This window comes from Polypterus senegalus, chromosome 18 (assembly GCF_016835505.1).
Source record: "Polypterus senegalus isolate Bchr_013 chromosome 18, ASM1683550v1, whole genome shotgun sequence".
Classification (NCBI taxonomy): domain Eukaryota; kingdom Metazoa; phylum Chordata; class Cladistia; order Polypteriformes; family Polypteridae; genus Polypterus; species Polypterus senegalus.
In genome coordinates, this window is record NC_053171.1 from 11,797,771 (window position 1) to 11,820,106 (window position 22,336).

At 43.2% G+C, this 22,336-nt stretch overlaps 1 protein-coding gene across 2 annotated transcripts in view; it reads left to right on the top strand.

Moving 5' to 3' along the window:
* LOC120518718 (glutamate receptor ionotropic, NMDA 2D-like) overlaps positions 1-21,611 on the top strand; it is a 177,283-nt gene extending 155,672 nt beyond the window's left edge. For both annotated transcript variants that reach the window (XM_039741646.1, XM_039741647.1), the window contains exons 14-15: positions 2,550-2,782; positions 17,596-21,611. In XM_039741646.1, the coding sequence (XP_039597580.1) occupies positions 2,550-2,782; positions 17,596-20,559 (3,197 nt within the window). In that variant the 3' untranslated portion in view covers positions 20,560-21,611. The remainder of the gene's footprint in view (positions 1-2,549; positions 2,783-17,595) is intronic.
* Positions 21,612-22,336: the final 725 nt, after the last annotated feature.

Sequence of the window (22,336 nt, forward strand, 5' to 3'; positions counted from 1 at the left end):
TCCCAGAGAATGGCTTGCCCTTCTCTCGGCCACCTGCACCTCCAGGGCACGACTCCCGGCCATCCATCACAGCAGTTTACTATCACATTGTGTACTGTGATATGGTGATCTGACAAGTGTTACTTATCCCACTCCACCCCGGTCCACAAAAGGAGACAAGTGTGTTCAAGAAGCCTTAACTTGATCATGAAAAGTCTTGGGGGAGGCCCAAAAACAAGCACTTCAGGCGCTTTAGGCATATCAACTTATAGCCTGGATTGAGTCCTAGTAATGGTGGACTTCAATATGAAGTACTGCCAAGAAGTTCAAAGACTGGCTGCTGTATGGTGATGCTGTGGTTGTAAGCCCTCAGTGCACGAATGTAACGTGTCATCGTATAGCCGCTCTATCTAAAGTGCCAAGCATAACATCACCCACACATGCTCAATGGCTGTTTAGTAAAGTTTATTTTAGAGTATTGCCAATATTACATTTTTCCGCTTTTGAAAAGCAACCAACATTCAACTTTGCTTACTTCTCAGTAATTTGGCAATGGATGCATTACAAATAAGGGCGGTATGGAGGTGCAGTGGTAGCGCTGCTGCCTCGTAGTTAGGACACCCGGGTTCGCTTCCCGGGTACTCCCTTTGCGGAGTTTGCATGTTGGGTTTCCTCCCACATTCCTAAGAAATGCAGGTTGGGTGCAGTGGCGATCCTAAATTGTCCTATGTGTTTGTGTGCCCTGTGGTGGGCTGGCGCCCTGCCCGGGATTTGTTTCCTGCCTTGCACCCTGTGTTGGCTGGGATTAGATAAATAGATAGATAGACAGATAGATAGATAGACGTGAAAGGCACTATATGATAGATAGATAGATAGATAGATAGATAGATAGATAGATAGATAGATAGATAGATAGATAGATAGAAAGGCACTATATGATAGATAGATAGATAGATAGATAGATAGATAGATAGACGTGAAAGGCGATAGAAAGGCACTAGATAGATATAGATAGATAGATAGATAGATAGATAGATAGATAGATAGATAGATAGATAGATAGACGTGAAAGGCACTATATGATAGATAGATAGATAGATAGATAGATAGATAGATAGATAGATAGATAGATAGATAGATAGATAGGCGTGAAAGGCACTATATGATAGATAGATAGATAGATAGATAGATAGATAGATAGATAGATAGATAGATAGATAGATAGACGTGAAAGGCACTATATGATAGATAGATAGATAGATAGATACTTTATTAATCCCAAGGGGAAATTCACATAATCCAGCAGCAGTATACTGATACAAAAAACAATATTAAATCAAATAGTAATAAAAATGAAAAATGAAAAAAATACAATAAAAATAAAAAAGCAGACAATAACTTTGAGTAATGTTCGCATTTACTTCCCCGGAAAGAATTGAAGAGTCGCATAGTGTGGGGTCTCCTCAGTCTGTCAGTGGAGCAGGACGGTGACAAAAGTCTGTCACTGAAGCTGCTCCTCTGCCTGGAGATGATCCTGTTCAGTGGATGCAGTGGATTCTTCATGATTGACAGGAGTTTGCTTAATGTCCGTCGCTCTGCCACAGATGTTAAACTGTCCAACTTTGCTCCTACAATAGAGCCTGCCTTCTTAACAAGTTTGTCCAGGCGTGAGGCGTCCTTCATCTTTATGCTGCCACCCCAGCACACCACCGCGTAGAAGAGGGCACTCGCCAAAACCGTCTGGTAGAACATCTGCAGCATCTTATTGCAGATGTTGAAGGACGCCAACCTTCTCAGAAAGTATAGTCTGCTCTGTCCTCTCTTACATAGAGCATCAGTATTGGCAGTCCAGTCCAATTTGTCATCCAGCTGCACTCCCAGATATTTATGGGTCTGCACAGTCACCTCTGATGATCACGGGGTCCATGAGGGGCCTGGTCCTCCTAAAATCCACCACCAGCTCCTTGGTCTTGCTGGTGTTAAGGTGTAAGTGGTTTGAGTCGCACCATTTAACAAAGTCTTTGATTAGCTTCATGTACTCCTCCTCCTGCCTACTCCTGATGCAGCCCACCATAGCAGTGTCATCAGCGAACTTTTGCACGTGGCAGGACTCCGAGTCATACTGGAAGTCTGATGTATGTTGGCTGAACAGGACCGGAGAAAGTCCAGTCCCCTGCAGCGCCCCCATGTTGCTGACCACAATGTCAGACCTGCAGTTCCCAAGACGCACACGATTAGCATCCCGCAGTTAGGATATAGCGGGTTACTCTGTACACGTGATAATAGTGATGCTATAAGCCTATGAAAGTATCCCTATAAAGATGGAGGTGTAATACCACGATAGCTTTAAAGCACTGCACTACCACATGGCAGCCAGTCTTAGAACCGACTACCTGTAACCCCAGTAATATGAACATCATCTAAACCGTGTTATTTTTTTACGTTACTTTTAAGTGTGATTAGTCTGTCTTGTACAATATGTGTAGAAGAAAGATGTTATCTGTTCTCTCATCTGTTGATAATTTCATTCTATGTCGTCTTCATTCTGGCCTTGTCTTGTCTTGTTTCAGATGAAATTGAGATGCTGGAGAGACTCTGGCTTTCTGGAATCTGCCACAATGACAAGATTGAAGTGATGAGCAGCAAACTAGACATTGACAACATGGCAGGGGTCTTTTACATGCTTTTGGTTGCCATGGGACTCAGCCTACTTGTATTTGCTTGGGAGCACCTCATCTATTGGAAGCTAAGGCACTGCATGGGTCACACAGGGAAACTGGACTTTCTACTGGCCTTCAGCAGAGTGAGTACATGTGTGGTCATCATCTCACCATTTTAAATTGAAATTTACCAAGCTTTTGTTTTTTAGTTTTTTGTTTGACTGAGGTAATCCTACTTGATGGAGGCTTTTATCCATTCCTTTGTACTTTTTCTAATAATGCCCCACACGTCTCAAATATTTAAAACTGACACTTATGTTTCAGCTCTAAGCCTTTTATAGCAAACTAGCAGAGAAGTAGTGTGTTAAAGAAGTTACGAAAAAGAAAAGGAAACATTTTAAAAATAACGTAACATGATTCTCAATGTAATTGTCGTAGGCTTATTTTAGTATTGAGAGTGAATTTGAGGATTGTAACGAAAAGGCAGAAGTCACCAGCAGGAAGACGTGAAGCAAGGCCAATAATAGCAGGCTTGAAATGGCAAACTTTGCCACCGTTGCAGCACAAACTGGGAGACTCGCCTTTCCAGCTTTACAATATTCACAGACAACATCCATTGAACCAATCTGTACGGTTTTGTCATTTTCATAATCGATGTGTGGATCATCGGCAAATCCACAGTCTGCTTTGTTGAGGGCAACCTTTTTTTTCCTAATGAGCCATTTGTCATTATTCAGGTCTTACCTACAAACAGAAGCTGTGTTAACATGAGGATGCGATTTGGAATACACTGGAACCTCGGGTCACGACCGTAATTCGTTCCAAAACCCGATTTGGTCGTGACCCGAAGTAATTTCCCCCATAGGATTGTATGTAATGTAAAAGACGAATAAGGAGACAGCATAAAGGTTTGGGGTTTCCGGCCCCGTATACTGTAAAATTATCCACAGTAAAATAAACAAATATAGGCCAAAATACATAAACTCAAACAGTCCATATGCACGACGCCGAAAATGGCGTCGGCGGCCATTTTATGAAGGAGGAGCCGGAAGTGGAGGAATGCTGGGAAGAAACCGTGAGGGTAGATGGGATCGATGACGTCAGGAACAATGGAAGAGGAAGGGCGGAAGTAACGTGCTGCGGGAAAATGAGGCTTATGGTGGCGGAGCGTCTTTTTCTGCAAGAAAGCAAAGGAGAAAGGTTAGTACCCCGCCACTCCCTGCCGGCGAATGTCTTCCGAAGTGTGTTACGGTCCGTCCGCGGTCTCCTACTCGCGCGTGCGTGACAGTAAATACAACTAATCCGTTCCGGACCGTATGAACTGTATGTGAATATATTTTTTTTAAGATTTTTAAGCACAAAAATAGTTACTTATACCATAGAATGCACAGTGTAATAGTAAACTAAATGTAAAAACATTGAATAACACTGAGAACACCTTGAACAGAGAAAACTAACATTGCAGGAGTTCACGCTACAGCCTTACGAACCGCTCGCTGTAAACACTTTTTTTAATGAGTTTTAAGCACAGGGAAAAAAAATTAACATTTGAAAAATCCGTAATTTATACAAAAACTAACCATAAACAACCAAGAAAACTAATCTTGCATGAGTCGAGTTCTGGCATGAAGGAAGTAAGGAGGAACTGGGTGGAGAGGAGATTACAGTTTTGAGGTAAAGTCTGTGAAGATGCGGATTCGCGGGAGCCCTTAAACCCGTCACTGTTGGTAATGTTACCGATGAGCACGACAGTGAGGCACTAAATGGAGCAATCGGATGGTGCAAAAAGTGCCGAGCGCTTGGATTAAAATCAACAAAACAACAATCAAAATCAAAGTCCAAATGAAATAAAGTGCAGTGCTTTCAGAATCCTTCAATAAATAAATGATCCCATAAAAACAGAAGTGAAGTGGAGATTAAAATCCAATAGAAAAAAGTCTTCATTAAATACAACGAGGTTAAAACAATGCTCGAAACAGTCTCTTTAAGAACAAGCCTGGTGCCTTCTTTAACTGCCTTCTCGCGCTCTCTCTCACTCTCTCTCTCTCGCTCTCTCTCTCTCTCTCTCTCTCTCTCTCTCTCTCTCTCTCTCTCTCTCTCTCTCTCTCTCTCTCTCTCTCTCTCTCTCTCTCTCTCTCTCTCTCTCCTCTCTCTCTCTCTCTCTCTCTCTCTCTCTCTCTCTCTCTCTCTCTCTCTCTCTCTCTCTCTCTCTCTCTCTCTCTCTCTCTCTCTCTCTCTCTCTCTCTCTCTCTCTCTCTCTCTCTCTCTCTCTCTCTCTCTCTCTCTCTCTCTCTCTCTCTCTCTCGCTCTCCCTCTTGCTTGCTCGCTGCACAGGGAATGCACAGGGAGAGACTGAACATTTGCAGAAATCATCGGCGTGTACGAACCGGAAGGGAAACTGGCTTGTTCGTCACCCGAGTGTGTGGTCATGAACAGATTCAAAAGTCTGGAGAACTTTTTGGTCGTAACCCGATTTGAATGTGGTCCGAGATGTTCGTGACCCGAGGTTCCACTGTATTTAGAAACGGCGTCTCTATGAACTTTTGGATTTGCCTGAGAGTATTCAGTGGCAGCCTGACAAAGTTGCTTCCGTCTAGGTTCATCTGAAAATCTAACACAACGTCTTTTACGTCGTGTTTGTGTTGTTCTGTCACTGTTATGAGTGTTGCTGTCATCAAGGATTTGATCGTCATTATTTCTTTTAATCAGGTTCGTATTCGGAGGACGTGTTGTGTTCAAGTTACATGTCAACTGTTGTAAAGATACGACAGGTTTCACTGATAACTTTGTGTCCACGTTGTCAGAGTTGAAAACATTCATAAACATCGAAGTGTCCACTACCCAAATCGCTACCCGCGAATCTAACATGTTTAACAGGCACTCCTGGTTTTCCAAAAGTGTAAAATATTTTCCCATTTCTATACACTTGAAAGTGACAATGAAGCAATTCAGGTATCAGTTCACATGTAGAACCGTAGGTTGAGAGCTGAAGCATTTCAGTGCTCTAGTGGTCGTGTGCAGTCTAATTATCTCCTGTACCGTCAGTCATCAGTCCACACCTTGAACCTGTCCCAGTCATTCAGTACATAAGACACAATGTCTCTGCGGATATCAAGGCTAAGACAGATATGGCCATGCAATAAGTAAGAGACAGAATGGAAGAGGCACGGAAACCACTGGGTACGGGTTGGTGAAATTGTGATTGACGGTGATCACCGAAATTGACGTGTTATTCGGGGTAAACTTGCACCCATTGAGAAAGAAAGTACGAAGGAAGGCGAGAAGCGGTGGAGCAGGGAATGAAAAGCAGAAATCAGCACCAGGAAGACGTGCGTGAGCAAGTAAAGAGGCCCAACAACGACAGCCTTGAAGCGGCAGAGTCAAAGAAAAGGCAGGAGTCACGAGGAGGGAGACGTGAAGCAAGGCCAACAGTAACAGTGGTAGAGTAAAGAAGAAGGGAGCAGTGAGCGCGACAAACAACTGAGGAAAGTTGTAACCAGCCGGCAGCTAAACTACCAAGACCAGTGGCCTGATTGAATTACTGAGGCTAACCTACATATACCAAGCAGTACCTCTAACAAATAATATTTTCCCCTCAATCATTTAAACATAAGCACACAAAAGCAGATATGTAAAAATAGGTGTATAAATATATTAAATGAAACCCAATAACAAAAAATGTAAATTCCACATGTAGAAAATATATATATAGATATGTATATCCCTCTACCAAAGCAGCAATGTGAAAACACCATACATACAATAACAGACCCTCCCTTGCCCCTGTAACGTATAACAAACACAAAACACAAATAACAATGAATGAACACTGCAATGACAATAATCATGAACTTGAGTCCGGGTATGTTACTGTCCTGAATACAGATGACTGATCAACAAAGAATGGAGGTGTCTGAATCTCCCCGAAAAATGGAACAATCTCACCGTGTTTCCTCAGCGTATGGTGGATAATGAAGTCCAACCCCGGGGTTTCTGCCAATAATTGAGCTGAAGTGAATCCAGCGGAATGAGAAACAAACTGGATACAAATCTCGATGTGAAAAGTAGCAGGAAATGATGGTTCGTTGTCATTAAATGAAATATCCGTCTTTCTCCGTCCTTCTCTCCCCTCTCTCCTCTTCTTTCCCTCCTGATCGTTTAAACAGTAAAGAGCCGGAAGTAACTGGAATGTGAACAGATGCTTTCCATCCTGGGGCTGCGGTCTCCCTCTCTAATCCGTCCCCTCTGCACTTAACGGGGACAACATTCACTGACGTACACACAATGGACAGTAAACGGGACGATGGAAATAACACACACATCGAATACATTATTACTATGTAGCCCCGTTACAAAGTGAGGAAGCGAGTGAGGAGGCACATAAGCGCAGGATGTCGTTAATGTATACAGGCAGGGAGCCAACCACGTGGTAGGTGCGGAAAAAGGAAGAGAGACCGGGGGCGGCCCTCTGGCGTGAAATAAATGGTCTGTTGACGGAAATAAGGAATGAAACGGCCAAAAGGAGAGGTCAGTTTCAAGGGTTCCTTACGGCATAAGGGTGAAAACCGCCAAAAAGAAGACGTTAATTTCGAAAGTTTGTTATGTGGCACGGCGCAAAATGAAACATACGTAACGTTTGTAAGTACAGTGTAAAGGACGAGCGTGGGAAATTTGGGCTTCCTACGTATATATTGGAAGTCGCAGAAATAGTGAGGAGGGGTTTCCCCCATCTATATATGCAGTTTAGGGGGTACACCTGTTTCCCCCCCTTGGGTGTTGCAATAGGACATGAAACATACCTACCTTTGTAAGTGCACTGCAAGGAATGAGCACGCGAAATTTCAGCTTCCCACTGATATGGAATGTGAGAGAATTAGTGCGGAGTCCGTGAGGGCTTTGCCTTTTCTATGTGTAGGTTAATAACCCCGGGAGCTCCAGAATGCCAATTTGCACATGGCCTGCCTGGTTCCATTTTACACCTGGACAATACCTCACCCACATACAGTACTACTGCCACCCCCCATTATTGCCTGCGTACCTGTCCCTGAAACTGCTTTGAGTTAAACAAGTGTATAAAAATCTGGGTTTGTCAATTACTGTCTCGTACATATGCTTTGTGTATCCCCAGAAGAGGAGCTGCACCGTGCTTGTTGTGGGAAACCAGCAAGAAATTGTAAACCTCCTTTTCCAGTAGCCATATGCCAGGAAAGCCTTTGGGATTCAACTCCGTGTTAACCACCTCTACACATAACCCCATTCAAGACCAAGGAGTCTCTCTTTTACTCGTTTTCAAGTGATTTCTTACTTATGTATTACATTTTCTATGTGCTGCTTTTCATGCCAATTTGACCATTGCTGTTGGCTGCAGCTACATTCTTGTCACTGAGTAAATTCACAAGGAAGTGTTTTCTTACATCTTGCCCAGCTCTGTGCCTCCACATTCACGTTGAAGAGGGTATTTTAAATGAGCAGCTGGCATCCACATTATTTATTCCTTGGCTTAGGCTGAAAAGATTTAACTCGTTCACTCTCCACTCGTACATCATGGCCATTAGTTGTAGTGTAAGTCTACCAGGCCTTCACTGGACTTTCTTTTTTGCACAGGAATCAAAACTGCACTCTGTTTTCCAAAGATGGCCATGGATGTTCACTATACAGATTAAACATATCTTCTCTTTATTTTTAATACACCCTGCATGAGTGTTATGATAAACCAACACTTTATCGGCCCTTTTAATCTCTTATACATGCTGCCAGTTATAGACAGTGATAGGTGATAAGTGATCATAGCTTCTAGTTGAAACCTTGCCAGTCCTTATTATATTTAAAATTTTGTATTTGTTTAAATTGAGGTTCGTTTGCTATATATCTATCTGTCTATACCATTCTGTATGGCTTTAGCTGCCACCGGAACACATTTGATAATGCAAGTAACTGTCTATTCATCCATCTGTCAGTTATCAAACTAACTTAATCCCGTTCATGGCCATGGTAATAGAAGGGGCGTTCAAAAAAGTTTCTGCAGTTTTATATTTTTATTGGAAATGGTGAAGGTGAGAGGAGTAGTAATTGGACATTAAAAAGTTGGGACAACGCTGGGAAAATTGCATCACAAAGGAAGATGTCTATGTAGAAAAGTGATGTAATTAGTTTTTGAAATTCTTAATAAAGTAGGGGGCTCTGCCCCCTGCTCACTTCGCTCGCCAACCCCTGGGCGGGCGCTATGCACCAGCCACTTTGTGTCTCTGCCGCTGTCACCAAACAACAAATCTTTTAATTCTCGTGGATACGCCTCTTCATTGGGAAGAAACACTGTTTTTTCTCCAACTTAAAGTTTAAAGCCAAACAATATCTATATACTTCTGTCATATCACCTATGTCCATATAACCAATCTCATTTCGCTGTTCCATTATTAATAATAATTTCCATTTAGCGCTAAGGCGATCTTTACTCTCAGTTTTTTGAGACTTTCGAATTTTAGTATTTTCATTTCTCTCTAACCTGCTCTGCGTGTGTATCGCGCCAACGTTTTTGAACCTCTTTACGACGTTCTACCTTGTCCTTTATTTCCGACCCCGCGCAGAGCTGAGAATGCAGGAACTGTGTCTGACAATAGTATTCACATGAATGAGAAGTGCCAGCCACTTCACGTCTCTGCCGCTCGCGTATGTGGATTTCACTTTCACCAAACAACAAATCTATAAATTCTCTCAGATACGCCTCTTCACTACGTTTTCCTGATGGCAACACGAATTAGACGATCTACAAGTCTCCGACTTAAAGTTTAAAGCCAAACAATATCTACATACTTCTGTCATATCACCTATGTCCATATATTCGATCTCTTTTCGCTGTTCTGTTATTAATAATAATTTCCGTTTGTTAGTGCTAATGCGATGTTTACTCTCAGTTTTTTGAGACTTTCGAATTTCAGTACTTTCATAATCTTTAACCTGCTCTGCATGTGTATCGTGCCATTTTTGAACCTTTTTACGACGTTCTACTTTGTCTTCTACTCTTTGTCTTTTATTTCTGACCTCGAATGGAGCTGAGAGTGCAGGAACTTTCTCTGACAATAGCATTCACACGAATGAGACGTGAGTGGACCGTGAGCTTGCTTGTAAACGTTTTGAACGTCCCTCGTACTAGTAGCACCCAAATACAAGGCAGGAATGTATCCTGGTCAGGGAATTAATCAATTATAGGACATGTTCACACACACACACACACACACAATAAAGGGGCCAGTTTAGATCCACCAATGAACCTAAAGCTTATGGAGAAATACAGGGAGAACACACAAGTAGTCATTGAACCAGGATCTGAACTCAGTCACTAGCTTTGACCCCTGTGCCAACATATGCCTCCTAATAATTGCAATATGTATATTTAATTATATTAACTTCTATCCATACATTAACCCATTAATCCAGTTATAATGGTATATGGGTTGAAGTCCAGCCCAGGCACCATCAGCCACAAAACAGGAGCCAGTAATGAAGGTGGCTTCAAGTATTAAACTATCAATGCATATTTAAATAAATCATTTATAAGACAAGCTAGATTCAGATGTTCTTATAAAAATGTGCTTATATTCTCGTTCTTATCATATATATAACTTGACAGCATGTTTTATGAATATATTATGTCAATAAGAAAGTCCATATTTAGTTCTAGGACTTCCGTGAAATAGTTACATCCAATATGCATCAGAACCTTACTCTAGTACATTGCAAACTAACAAAATGTCATCAGCTTCTCCAAAAATTAAAATCAATCAATAAGCATAGTTAACCTCTTAACCGCCCTCTGCCGGGTATATCCGCCATCGTAGCATTATTGCTGACGCCATACTGCCGGAATTATCCGGCACATTTGTCTATGGTTATGTGAATGCCTGCCGCGTAGTATAACTGACGCTTTGGCGTGGGTATTATTACTACATTGTATTTCGATAACTCTGTGGTTGTATTAGCCGGAAACGTTTTCTTTGCTGGTCACGTGATAACCATTCAGAAGTGAACGTTGTGAATATGTCGAAACGTAAACTGAGTTCAAGTGAGGTTTTGCAGGCGATTTTGGACAATAATTCTGATCACGATTTTAGCAGTTCTGAAGAAGATTTTAGCGACAATGATGATCAGCAACGTGCGCTGCTTGATACTGTGAAAGCCGACGCATCGGATCATGGTGATGAGTGGCTGTATCCGTTTGAGGCAACGTGTAGATTTACTGTTGATGTAAACAAGTACACTGCTGAGCAGTTTTATGAGCTGTTTGTGTCACCTGACTTGATCAGACATTTTGGTCATCAAACAAATCTGTATGCAGCACAGTTTATTGAGAAAAATCCCGATTTACCTCCACATTCCCGTGTTCATGCTTAAGTAGACACTGATGAAAACAACGAAATGAAAAAATTCATTGGGATTTTGATGTGTATGGGAATAATCAGAAAACCAGATATTGAGATGTACTGGTCTACAGATCCTATGTATGCAACACCTATTTTTGCAGATACAATGAAACGTAACCGATTCTCTTTGCTACTAAAATTCTTTCATTTGAATGACAACAACAATGAGCCATAAGAAAGATTCAAACCGTGACTGCTTGTTCAAGCTACCTGAGAAAATGTATATTTTGTGTTTTATTACGCGTTTGCCCGTTTCTAGAAGTTGCACAACATTTAGTGGTAAATACTGCTTGAATAAATGTAAAAAAGTAAAAAAACGAAAATTGTTCAGATTTCGCCCGGCATGGGGAATATTTAGGGAGTTGGTGGTTAAAGAGTTAAACAAACAGTAAAGGAGATTAATGGAATCTAATGACCTGAGAGTCCAAGTGTGACTCAAGTGCAGACAAAGGGAGACCAAATTAGAGTTAGGGTTAGGGTTAGGGTTAGGGTTAGGGATCCCAACAGCTACAGACTGATAAGCAGTACAACTATCAAGTACAGGATGGCATAAACTATAATCAGAAACAAAACCAGAAGGCTGCATGTATCAAGATAATATTCTGAATAATTGCCTTCTTGGTCTTGGAAAAGAAGACGAGAGGAATCTATTAAGATTGACTTGAATAGGCTGCTGCATTACACAAAAGCAAAGCTTATGACATAATTGACTTAAGAGTATGAAAAAGTATTTGATATTGTTCTTCATTGAAAATCATTTATTGGCACGAATGCCATCTTACGGTGGCTAAAGGCCAGAAAACAAAGCAAATAAGAAAAGAGCGGTCCACATGGTACGAGGCCAAATGTACATTTCCACTGAGATCTCTGCTAAGTTAGTTACCGTTTATCATTTATTAATAGCATCGGTTCTGAGATTGTGAGCATGCTTGGAAAATTTGAACATGTCACCAGAGTTTGAGATTATGAGCAAGGATGTCGTAGAAATACAATTCAGGAAAATCAGGTGTACTCTGCAAATATTTGGAAAATGCATTTCAGTGTGCATAAGGCAAAGTGCTACTCAGAGGAAAACACGGCATTTATTATGAGGGAGAGGGGTGTTAGCGGCTAAGGCAGTGGACTTTTAAAAGCCCGGGTTTGTCAGTCCAGTTCCTGCCTGTGACCCTGGCCAATTCACTTAATGTGTTAGAAAAATGCAAACGCTTGTAAAATATCTTGATTTGTAAGTTGCCTGGAATAATTGTATCAACCAAATGTATAACAATAGCAAATACAAGGTGGACAGGCTTTAAGTGAGCAAACTCTGAAAATGCATTTACATTATAAAGGCAATGCACAGAAGCACCTAAACGGGTATCTAGAATACTGTTTGTAATTATGGACCCTGTGCTACAATAAAGACTTGTACCAAATACTGTCCATAAGTCTGCGCCCAAGTGCATATCTGGACAGAAGAGCACGTCCTACTTTGACAACCTGAGAAAACTGAATCTGTTCAGTGTAAACGGAGAATGGTCTCCAGCCTAGCTGATCCAACTAAGTGCCAGTCAGTCATTATCCAGACACAGGGTCACGGGGGTCTGCTGGAGCCAATCGCAGCCCGCACAGGGCACAAGGTGGCAACAAACCCTGGGCAGGGCGCCAGCCCATTGCAGAAAAAATAAACAAATAATTTTTATTTTTTACAGAGAGATTTATATATTTATATAAACTTAGAAGGGATGGTGAAGAACCCTTTAATTTATGGTTTTACAACTGGCTTGGGTTTTTCTACTTAGAAATCGTTTTTACCATTAAAATAATAATTAAAATGAATTCTAACAATGATTATAACATTTTGCAATATAACAAAAATAATTTAATATGAAGTAATATGAAAATACAGGTTTGAATAAGAGACGTGATATTCATAAATATCAAATAACTTTAACGACAGCTTTTTCTGAAATATTTTGATCATTTTATCCATCCCGCTATATCCTAACTACAGGGTCACGGGGGTCTGCTGGGGCCAATCCCAGCCAACACAGGGTGCAAGGCAAGAAACAAACCCCAGGCAGAGTGCCAGCCCACCACAGGGCACACATCCACACACCAAGTACAATTTAGGATCGCCAATGCACCTAACCTGCATGTCTTTGGGATTTATCCCACGCAGACACGGGGAGAACATGCAAACTCCACGCAGGGAGGACCCGAGAAGCGAACCAAGGCCTTCTAACGGCGAGGCAGCAGTGCTACCCACTGAGCCACCGTGCCGCCCTTGTTCAGTTTATATTTTTGTCCATCCATCCATTATCCAACCCACTACTGTATATCCTGACTACAGGGTCACGGGGGGTCTGTTGGAGCTAATCCCAGCCAACATAGGGCGCAAGGCAGGAAACAAACCCCGGGCAAAATTTTATAATCATTGTTGCAATTCATATTATTTCAATGGTAAAAACGATTTCTAAGTTGAAAAACCCAAGCCGGTTGTAAAATCATAAATTAAAGGGTTCTTCACCATCCCTTCTATGTTTATATCCTCTTTAATAAAACGTCCAGGTGTCTGTGCGTGTGTGTCTTTTGGTGAAGTGCGCATGTGCGGGCCGCGCCATGCACCGCACCGTGCCCCGCCCATGCACGCGGCCCCGTGTACGCACACACACTGGAAGCCGGGCACACAGTGAATGGCTTAGCTGCTGCCACGCATGATAAGTAAATAAAGCGCACACAGTGAATGGCCTTGCCACGGCCGTGCATGATAAGAAATAAAGGACAACATTGCTGGGGAGAGTGCTGATTGGGTAGTCGCGGACGCGCACTTAAAATCCATTGCTGCGGAGACGCCACACATACATTACAATAATCAGCTGCACGCCAGCACAGATTAAAATACTTGCCGAGGAACTAAACAGTACTTGCTGGGGAGACGCCACGGGCACGATTATCAGCTACACATCACACATAACATCAGTTGCTGGGGACACTCTGCTGATTGCCCACTGTTGTGACAGAAAATTAAAGTCATATTACGGGACAACAAAGCCAGTATTAAAGTCAGAGAAAATTGCAGGCATTTTACGGAAATACAAACCAGTATTACCGCGAGAGAAAATTAAAGACACACAATACAGCGACGCATATTACAGACACATACAAGCCAGTATTACCGTAAGAGAAAATATTACGGACGTATCTACTAACAACATGCCACCCCAAAAAAAAAGGACACGTCAAGTAGGACAAAAGACACAGACCATCAACTCCTATATAAGCAACATCTCCTGGAAGAACAGTCAGCTCAACAAGTAAACAGCAACAAAAGAAACGCTGAAAGACAAAGAAAAATACGAGCAAATAGATCGATTGAAGAAAAAGAAAATGACTGTCAGAAAAACGCTAAAAGAGAAAGACTCAGAAGAGCAAACCTTAGAAAAAGTTGCCATTTACTTGCCAGAACCAGAATTCAGCCACAGTCAGTTATATGTTGCATTGTCACGAGTTAGAAGTTTTCCAGATGTTGTTGTCAAGGTTGTAGAGATTCCTGAACGAGGCAAACTGTTGCCAAACTCAGGCAGAATATTTACAAGAAATGTTGTCTATAATGAAATTGTATAGAAACATTTCATGAGGTAAAAAAATAGAACATTTTACCTAAATATCTTCTTCAGATATTGTGTCTTACAGATTGTTACAAAGTGTTACACTAAGACAATATTAATTATACTTACTGTGTTGTCATATATGTTTCTATTTTATTTTTATTATTATTTTACTTTAGGCTTCTTGCAAAAATATTTTTGACAAAAAAAAAATTAAGATAACAAACAGAATGGCGTCAAGGTCCTTGCCATTTAATATCGACTGTTCCTACTAATGTTTATGCACTACTGTTCTAGTGCCCGTTACTGTAACGGGCTTAATGTCTAGTAAATATATAAATCTCTGTTTATCTGTGGTGGGCTGGCGCCCTGCCCGGGGTTTGTTTCCTACCTTGCGCCCTGTGTTGGCTGGGATTGGCACCAGCAGACCCCCATGACCCATATAGCAGGTTGGACTGACTGACTGTTTATTTTTTCTATCTTTTTTTTAACAGTGAATTTCTGTTTTCTCATTTTATAATTTGTTTAATGTACCTAAATTCTCGAATTGCCCCCTAAAAAAATCAAACGCCCCTGTTGAGAATCACCGCTATACATGCCCCTTGTGTGTTTGCTTAAAATGGCCAGGTGTTTTCAGGCAGCTGCAGGGCTGGCCCCATAATATTGCTTGGCAGTACATATCTCCAAAAAGCTATCTGGTAAAATGTTATAGTCTCCTGCCATTGTTCCCCAGACTCACTGCTGTTTCTTGGGGTCTCCCCATTTCTAGCCATGCCCACTGCATGTGCCGATTTAAAGAGGTGAGCATAACTGCCAGCACCAGTTTTACTCCCTCCTTATCTATTATTTTATTCCCTGACTTCTGCCAGGCCTGACCATTGTCAAATGCCACTCTAAACTCTGGAAATCTTTCGACAATTGAGCAAACCTGTTTTTTTTTCTGAGTAGTGACACCAGTCACAAATCACACAATTTGCAATGTAGCCATAAATCACGACATTTATTTGCCCTGTGATGGACCTGGTATCTTTCCCAGGGTGCTTTTTAATGCCTTGCACAGAATAAAAGGTGACCCTAAGCTGAATAAGATGGGAAGAACATGAATGAAGAGATGGCAACCATGCCCACACTTCTGGGTTTGCAGACAGTCTACCACGACACGTGTTTACAGACATGGGGTGTGGGTCATGCCATGCTCCTGTTCTTTGATTGGCCCAAAACTTTATGCCATAGCTGTACTATGGATGGCAACCTCTTGAATTTCTATTAGCTGAGCACTTTGAGTAGTGAGAAAAGCGCTATATAAAGAAAGAAGAAAAGAAGCAAAGAATTATTATTATTATTATTAGAGTGTATATTAATTGATTTTGTTAAAGTATATGAAAATACATGTACAAATTTACAATAGGCTTTTTATTTATGCAATGTAAAATCCATCCATCTATTATCCAACCTGCTATATCCTAACTACAGGGTCACGGGGGTCTGCTGGAGCCAATGCCAGCCAACACTGGGTACAAGGCAGGAAACAAACCCCGGGCAGGGCGCCATCCCTCTGCAGGCAATGTAAAATGAATCATTAAAATCTTTCAACTGTTTGTAAAAATACCAGGTCAACAACAACAACAACAACAACATTTATTTCTATAGCACATTTTCATACAAACAGTAGCTCAAAGTGCTTTACATATTAAAGAATAGAAAAATGAAAGACATAATTATAAAAAATAAATCAACATTAACATCGAATAAGAGTAAGGTTCAATGGCCAGGGGGGACAGAAAAAACAAAAAAACTCCAGACGGCTAGAGAAAAAATAAAATCTGTAGGGATTCCAGACCATGAGACCGCCCAGTCCCCTCTGGGCATTCTACCTAACATAAATGAAACAGTCCTCTTTGGATTTAGGGTTCTCACGGAAGGGCTTGATGATGATGATGGTCACGTAGACTTCTTCCTTTTAATCCGTCCATCATTGTTGGTCAGGTCAGGTTGGGGAGTATGCACAGGTACAGAACGTTGCCGCACCCAACACACAGTTGGCAACCAACCAGGCAGACACGCAGTCCAGTCCCACCCTCCAGAAACGATCACCTGTCTGCCGCAGTCAGGTGTTACACGGGCGTCCCCTTGGCCTGGTCCAGCTGCTCGGGTCCTCAACAGTGAAGATCCCTCAGGGAATTGTGCCACATGGCCGTAGTGCCGTAACTGACGCTCCCTCACAATGCAGGTAATGGGCCCCATTTGGGAATCCATGAGCAACACAAATCAAACCAGTGGTACCCAAGGATTATCCAAAGAGACATAGTACCGAAGAAGTCCACTTTTCGTCTCAGGACACTGGATGGCGTCCACATCTTACAACCATATAGCAAAACAGGAAGCACCAGGACCCTAAAGACTTGGACCTTGGTCTTTTTGCCTAGATATCAGAAGCCCCCCACTCCCCTTTCCAGCGACCTCATGACCCGCCATGCTCTCCCAGTCCATCTACTGACTTCATAGGAAGAGTCACCAGAGACATGAATGTCCCTGCCAAGGTAAGTAAACCTCTCGATGAGGTCGACATTCTCTCCACAGAATAAAAATACCACAGACAGACATGTGCTGATAACCATTGCCATGTCTGTTTCCAAGGCTGAATACGTCTTTGCTCCTGGGCCGACTCCTGTGGAAGTCCATGAATTCATGTAGAACTGGATCCCAGCAGCACAGCCTGCTTTTCTCCTTGTATTAGGACATTTATAGCAGTCTTCTCAATGCTCTCTGAAAACTTGTCATCCATATTTAATGGTCATGATGCGGTATTATTATAAGCATTCATTCTGCTCTGTTGTTGCCCTTTCATTTCGTCTTCTCTCTCTCACAATCTCTCAATCTCTTTCTCTTTTGTTTTTAATACCTCATTCTGTCTACTCTTCACTCATTTTCTTTTTTTTTTATGCCTAGGGAATGTACAGCTGCTGCAGTTTTGAAGATGAAACCGAGCACCAAATGATGCCAGGCCCATCCCAGCACAAGAAGCCCACGCCTCCAGCTGCACCAAATACACCTTCCTTGCAACCCCTGGCACCCGCCAGCACCCCACACTTGGAGAAACAGATGATTGCCCCTCTCTTAGCCGCTCCTCTTCCATGCTCCACTTTCCTCCCACGACTTGAGCGTCGTTCAGCTGTGGTTGAGCGTTGGCGTCATTCCCGTAGCCCCAACCGACTAGCTGCACCACCGTCCAAGGCACCGAGCAGCCGAGGCATGATGTCAGAAATGGGATTTCCAGGAATGAGCGGGATGAGTGCATTTGGAATGCCAAGTTTCCCCAAAAAAGTCAAGACACCTCCTTCCTGGTCTGCCTTAGATGGATACCGGAGATATTATGGCCCAATCGATCCTGCTGGATTGTCTTGTGTTGAAAATCCAAATCCTGGTTCTTCACAGCAGGTGCCGCCACAGCAGGCACCAGCAGCTCAAGCTCCTTCAACCCAGGTGCCCGTGCAGTCCTTGCAGCAGCTGCAGGGTCAGTCAGCTTCTGCTGGGCTTGCCAGTCACCAGTCCTCTCAGCATCCAAAGGCTGCGCCTCCCAGTTATTTCACAATAGTACAAGAGCGAGATGAACCTCTGCCAAGCAGCTCACACCAAATCCAACACCCTCACCAGCACCCGCACTTACAGCCGTCAGGCAGCCAGTCTGTTACAGTAGTGCAAGGGAAAGCCACTGATGCAGCCAACAAGATGGCAAGCCTGCAGTTCCAGAGCTTGAGTGGGGGTGGAGAAGGCTGGATAATGCCAGGGGTCTCTCTTTGGAGGAAGCGAGCCCAGGTTTCTCAAGCTGTGTCTTTGCAGAGGGCACAAGTGCAACCTACAGGAAATGTAGCTGCAAAGGGAAAAGGAAAAGTTCTAAAGAAGACCAGAAAGGTGAAAAAGATACCTTCTGGTACAAAGGGAGTGGCAAAGACTGGTGATGCCACTGTAGATAAAGACAAAGTATCCATCCCTCTTTATGAAAACGTCCCTATGCAGGGGGAGAAAAGTTCTGATAAACTAGTTGATCCAGTGACTCAGAAAGATGAGGATGAAAGTCGATCCCGCCAGCCTGTACCACAGCCATCAAGTCTGGCTAGAGGTACTGGGGCTTCATCGGTGTCTGATTCAGGGACCCCCAGCTCAGCAGATGATTCAGCAAACGAGCTCCTGGAGCGTCGAGGACGTAGTAGCACCCAGAGGAGCTTGAGTCGCACCAGGAGTAGCAGAAGCAGTAGGCGTGGGTCTCTGCCACGTAGGCCATGCTCTGCAGCTACCATCAGCAGCCTTGTACCACCACCACTGCCACCAAGAGATGAAAAGCCAAAGAAAAAGAAGATAGTGACAAAAAAGAAGACCGACAAGGAAGAATCAGGGAAGAAGGAGAAGAAGGCAGACATAGTGGCCCAGCAGTCCAAAAAGTCCACAAGGAAGGTGGGCAAATTTACAAAGCCAATTCCACACAACCACAGTCATTATTACCCCTGCTGCTGGCTAGATAGCCTGGGGCATCAAGAGTTTCTCCACCCTGCTCTTGCTTGCCCAGCGCACATGCAAGGAGTCACGGGGAAAATCCGAGGAAGATCAAGGAGGAAGAAAGGCAAAAGTCCTGGAACCGGAGAGACTCGCCCATTGCTCTTACACTTCCCAAGTGAGGCAGAGTGCCCACAGCATTCGAGGGTCATAGTGCGGACTGGGCGGCGCCGAGACGAGTGGGACTCCCAATCTGAATCCATCTCTAATGAGGAGGAAGTGGATGAGAAAGACAACGAGGCCAATCAAGACAGAACCACCAATGAGACAGACGAATATGCAGAATCAACATGGCAGACCAGTGGAGAGGCAACTGACGCTCAAGGCTTAGGTGAGGATGAGGATGAGGAAATAGAGGAAGAGGAAGAGGAGGAAGAAGAGGAGGAAGAGGAGGAGGAGGAAGAGCAGGAGGAAGAAGAGCCGCTGTTTGAAGAATTTCACGATTTCCAACAAGAGTTCCAGGATTTCCAGAAGTTTACAAACTTTCCTCCAGAACTGCATTCGGTCTCAGACTTTCAGGATTTCCGCCCATTCCAAGATGAGTTTGGAAATTTCAAGCGTTATCAAGCTGAAGAGGAAGAAGAAGAAGAGGAAGAGGAAGAAGAAGAGGAAGACGACGTTGATAACTGCTCCCGTAGACAACCATCTCCACACCTCTTCTTTGGCACCTATCCAGCACGGGAGAAGGGTGGAAGTGTGAAGAGCCGGGGTGGAGTGGAAGGGGATTTGGGGTCAGTGCCGTGGCCTGTCCAAGCACCACCTCTTCCTCGGCGTTACTGGTCTGTGGAAAAAATTGCAATGAAGACTGAGGCAAAGCAAAAAGCAAGGAAAGAAGAACGCTCCACATGCCGCATGCAAAAGCACAGCAAACGGGGCCATTGCTGCTGCTGTGGACATCACTACAGTGGTGCACTGCTACCCACACAGCCCCCACCACTCATCCCACGCATCCCTGCACCTCCTAGTGGTACACAGCATACCACCTTGGCTTCCTGTCGGAGCCATGAAGACTTGTCCACAAGTCGCACTGGGGCCGTCCAACAAGCAAGCTCTTTTCACAAACATCAGAAACCATCTCCATTATGCGCACCACCTCCACAGGACAAGCCAATGCCTCCCTTGGAAGCCCCACTGCCCATCCTGATTCCTTCAGTCCCGTCTGCTCCACCTCCTGCAACAAGCTCCGCCCCACCTCCACCTACTGTTGCCGTCACTGCTAGCAGCGCACGACAGCAGTATCAGCGGATCACTTCCTTCCCAGCTCCCCGTCGCTTCTATTCACCACATCTGCCGCTGAAATCCAAGAGCCTCTGTTCTCGGCGGGGTTCTGCCCACTTTTCCAGCCTTGAGTCGGAGGTATGATATAAAGTAGCAGGCAGAAAAGGGGTGCAGTTATCACTCTGGACGGCGCTGCCGCAGCCAATCCAGTCCCTCTCAGCTGGCTGGAGGATGAAAATGTCTATAGGTTGTCTTTCAACCCAAACACCAAGCTGCCCTAGCCAGGGGCTGGCACTACACAAACAGACAATGGTGTGGGTGGGCAGGACTGGGATGGGAAAGAGGGGGCAGACTGATTAGAAATATTTCTTTATATTTATTCAGTAGAAGATAATTCTACCGGCTAGCTAAGTAGGGGCAAGGCATCGCCCTTGCACTGACAAGGACATACGCATTATTTGGGACAGTGGAAGTGAAAACTGGACATTACAAGGCTTGCGTTCTTCTTGTCCTAATGAGGTAGTGAGTCAGATTTGTGTTCTAGGCACCAGATTTGGCACCCCACTCATCTTCAAACCAGAGAACGAGAGAGCACTGCAAACACCTTTTTGTTTAATTATTGCATCGATATTTTACTCGTAATGGGAGGTCTGTAGAAGCTGGATAAAAATGGTGATTAGCCACAAAACTGCTGACCCTGCCTCGGCAATAGTGCAAGGGTTCTGCAAGGGGTACTAGCTGTGAATACTGTGAAATCAACCAAGATGCTAAAAAAAAATGTTATGGAGACATAAGAACAGAAACAGAAAAGTACAGGAAGCATTTTCTTGTCAATATGTTGGGTAAGGGCTGGGGAGGGTGAGTGGGCACACTGCACGCTGAGATCTCTGTGGGAGTTATGTTACCAGCAGAGACCAGGAAGTGTAGAGTGACTTGGCATCAAAACACTAGACTTGGAGAATATCAAACTGTGAACTGCATCAAAGCTGTGTTTTTCAATTTGAAATCAAAGCTGATTAAACACTGGCATGGAATGGGGGGAGGAGGGTGTCAATATTGTCTTTATCCACTCTTTAATCAGGCTTTCTGCCAAATAGCGGCTTTAATGCTAGTGTAAAGTTAGCGCAAAAAACCAATGAGTCTCTACAAGAGTTCCTCCTGTAAAATCAATCAATCTATCTATCTATCTATCTATCTATCTATCTATCTATCTATCTATCTATCTATTGCCTTTCATTATCTATCTATCTATCTATCTATCTATCTATCTATCTATCTATCTATCTATCTATCTATCTATCTATCTATCTATCTGCCTACCAATCACCAGGTAGACACAAATATGATTCTAGCCTTAGAACTGAAGCCCTCATAACCCACAAAAGGTTAGAAAAAGTATAATGGTCTTATTATAGGAAACTTGGGAAATATTCTTGAACAACATCCTGAAGTAGAGTACATAAACATGTAGCTGTTCTATGTATTTTTTACAATATTGCTAATATTGATATGAGACATGACTATTTAATACTGATGAATAATTGATCCCAGTATAAAGTGTGCACTGTTTCCAATGTGGTGGTTCATTTAGCACTTTCCCATTCTTTTGTCCATTATATGACTGGCTGCATGCCTGCCCTGAATGTCCCATGATAAGGCCTTGTCACCTGAGGATATGCCAGGGATTAAGACTGAAATTTACTTTAGCAGAAACTCTAAGTTGTCCTGATCACACTTTTTTCCTTAACAGTAAATTTAAGGAGGCTGCACTCAAGCATTTTGCTTATGAAGACAGCAGTAAAAAGGGCTGACTGGTCAACTGTCTAAAGGCAGCTTAGACTTTTAACTTTCATCATTGCACTAAAGTGAATTTAAAGTGTAACTTGGGCAATCTGAAAGAATATATGCTTCTCAGGCATTG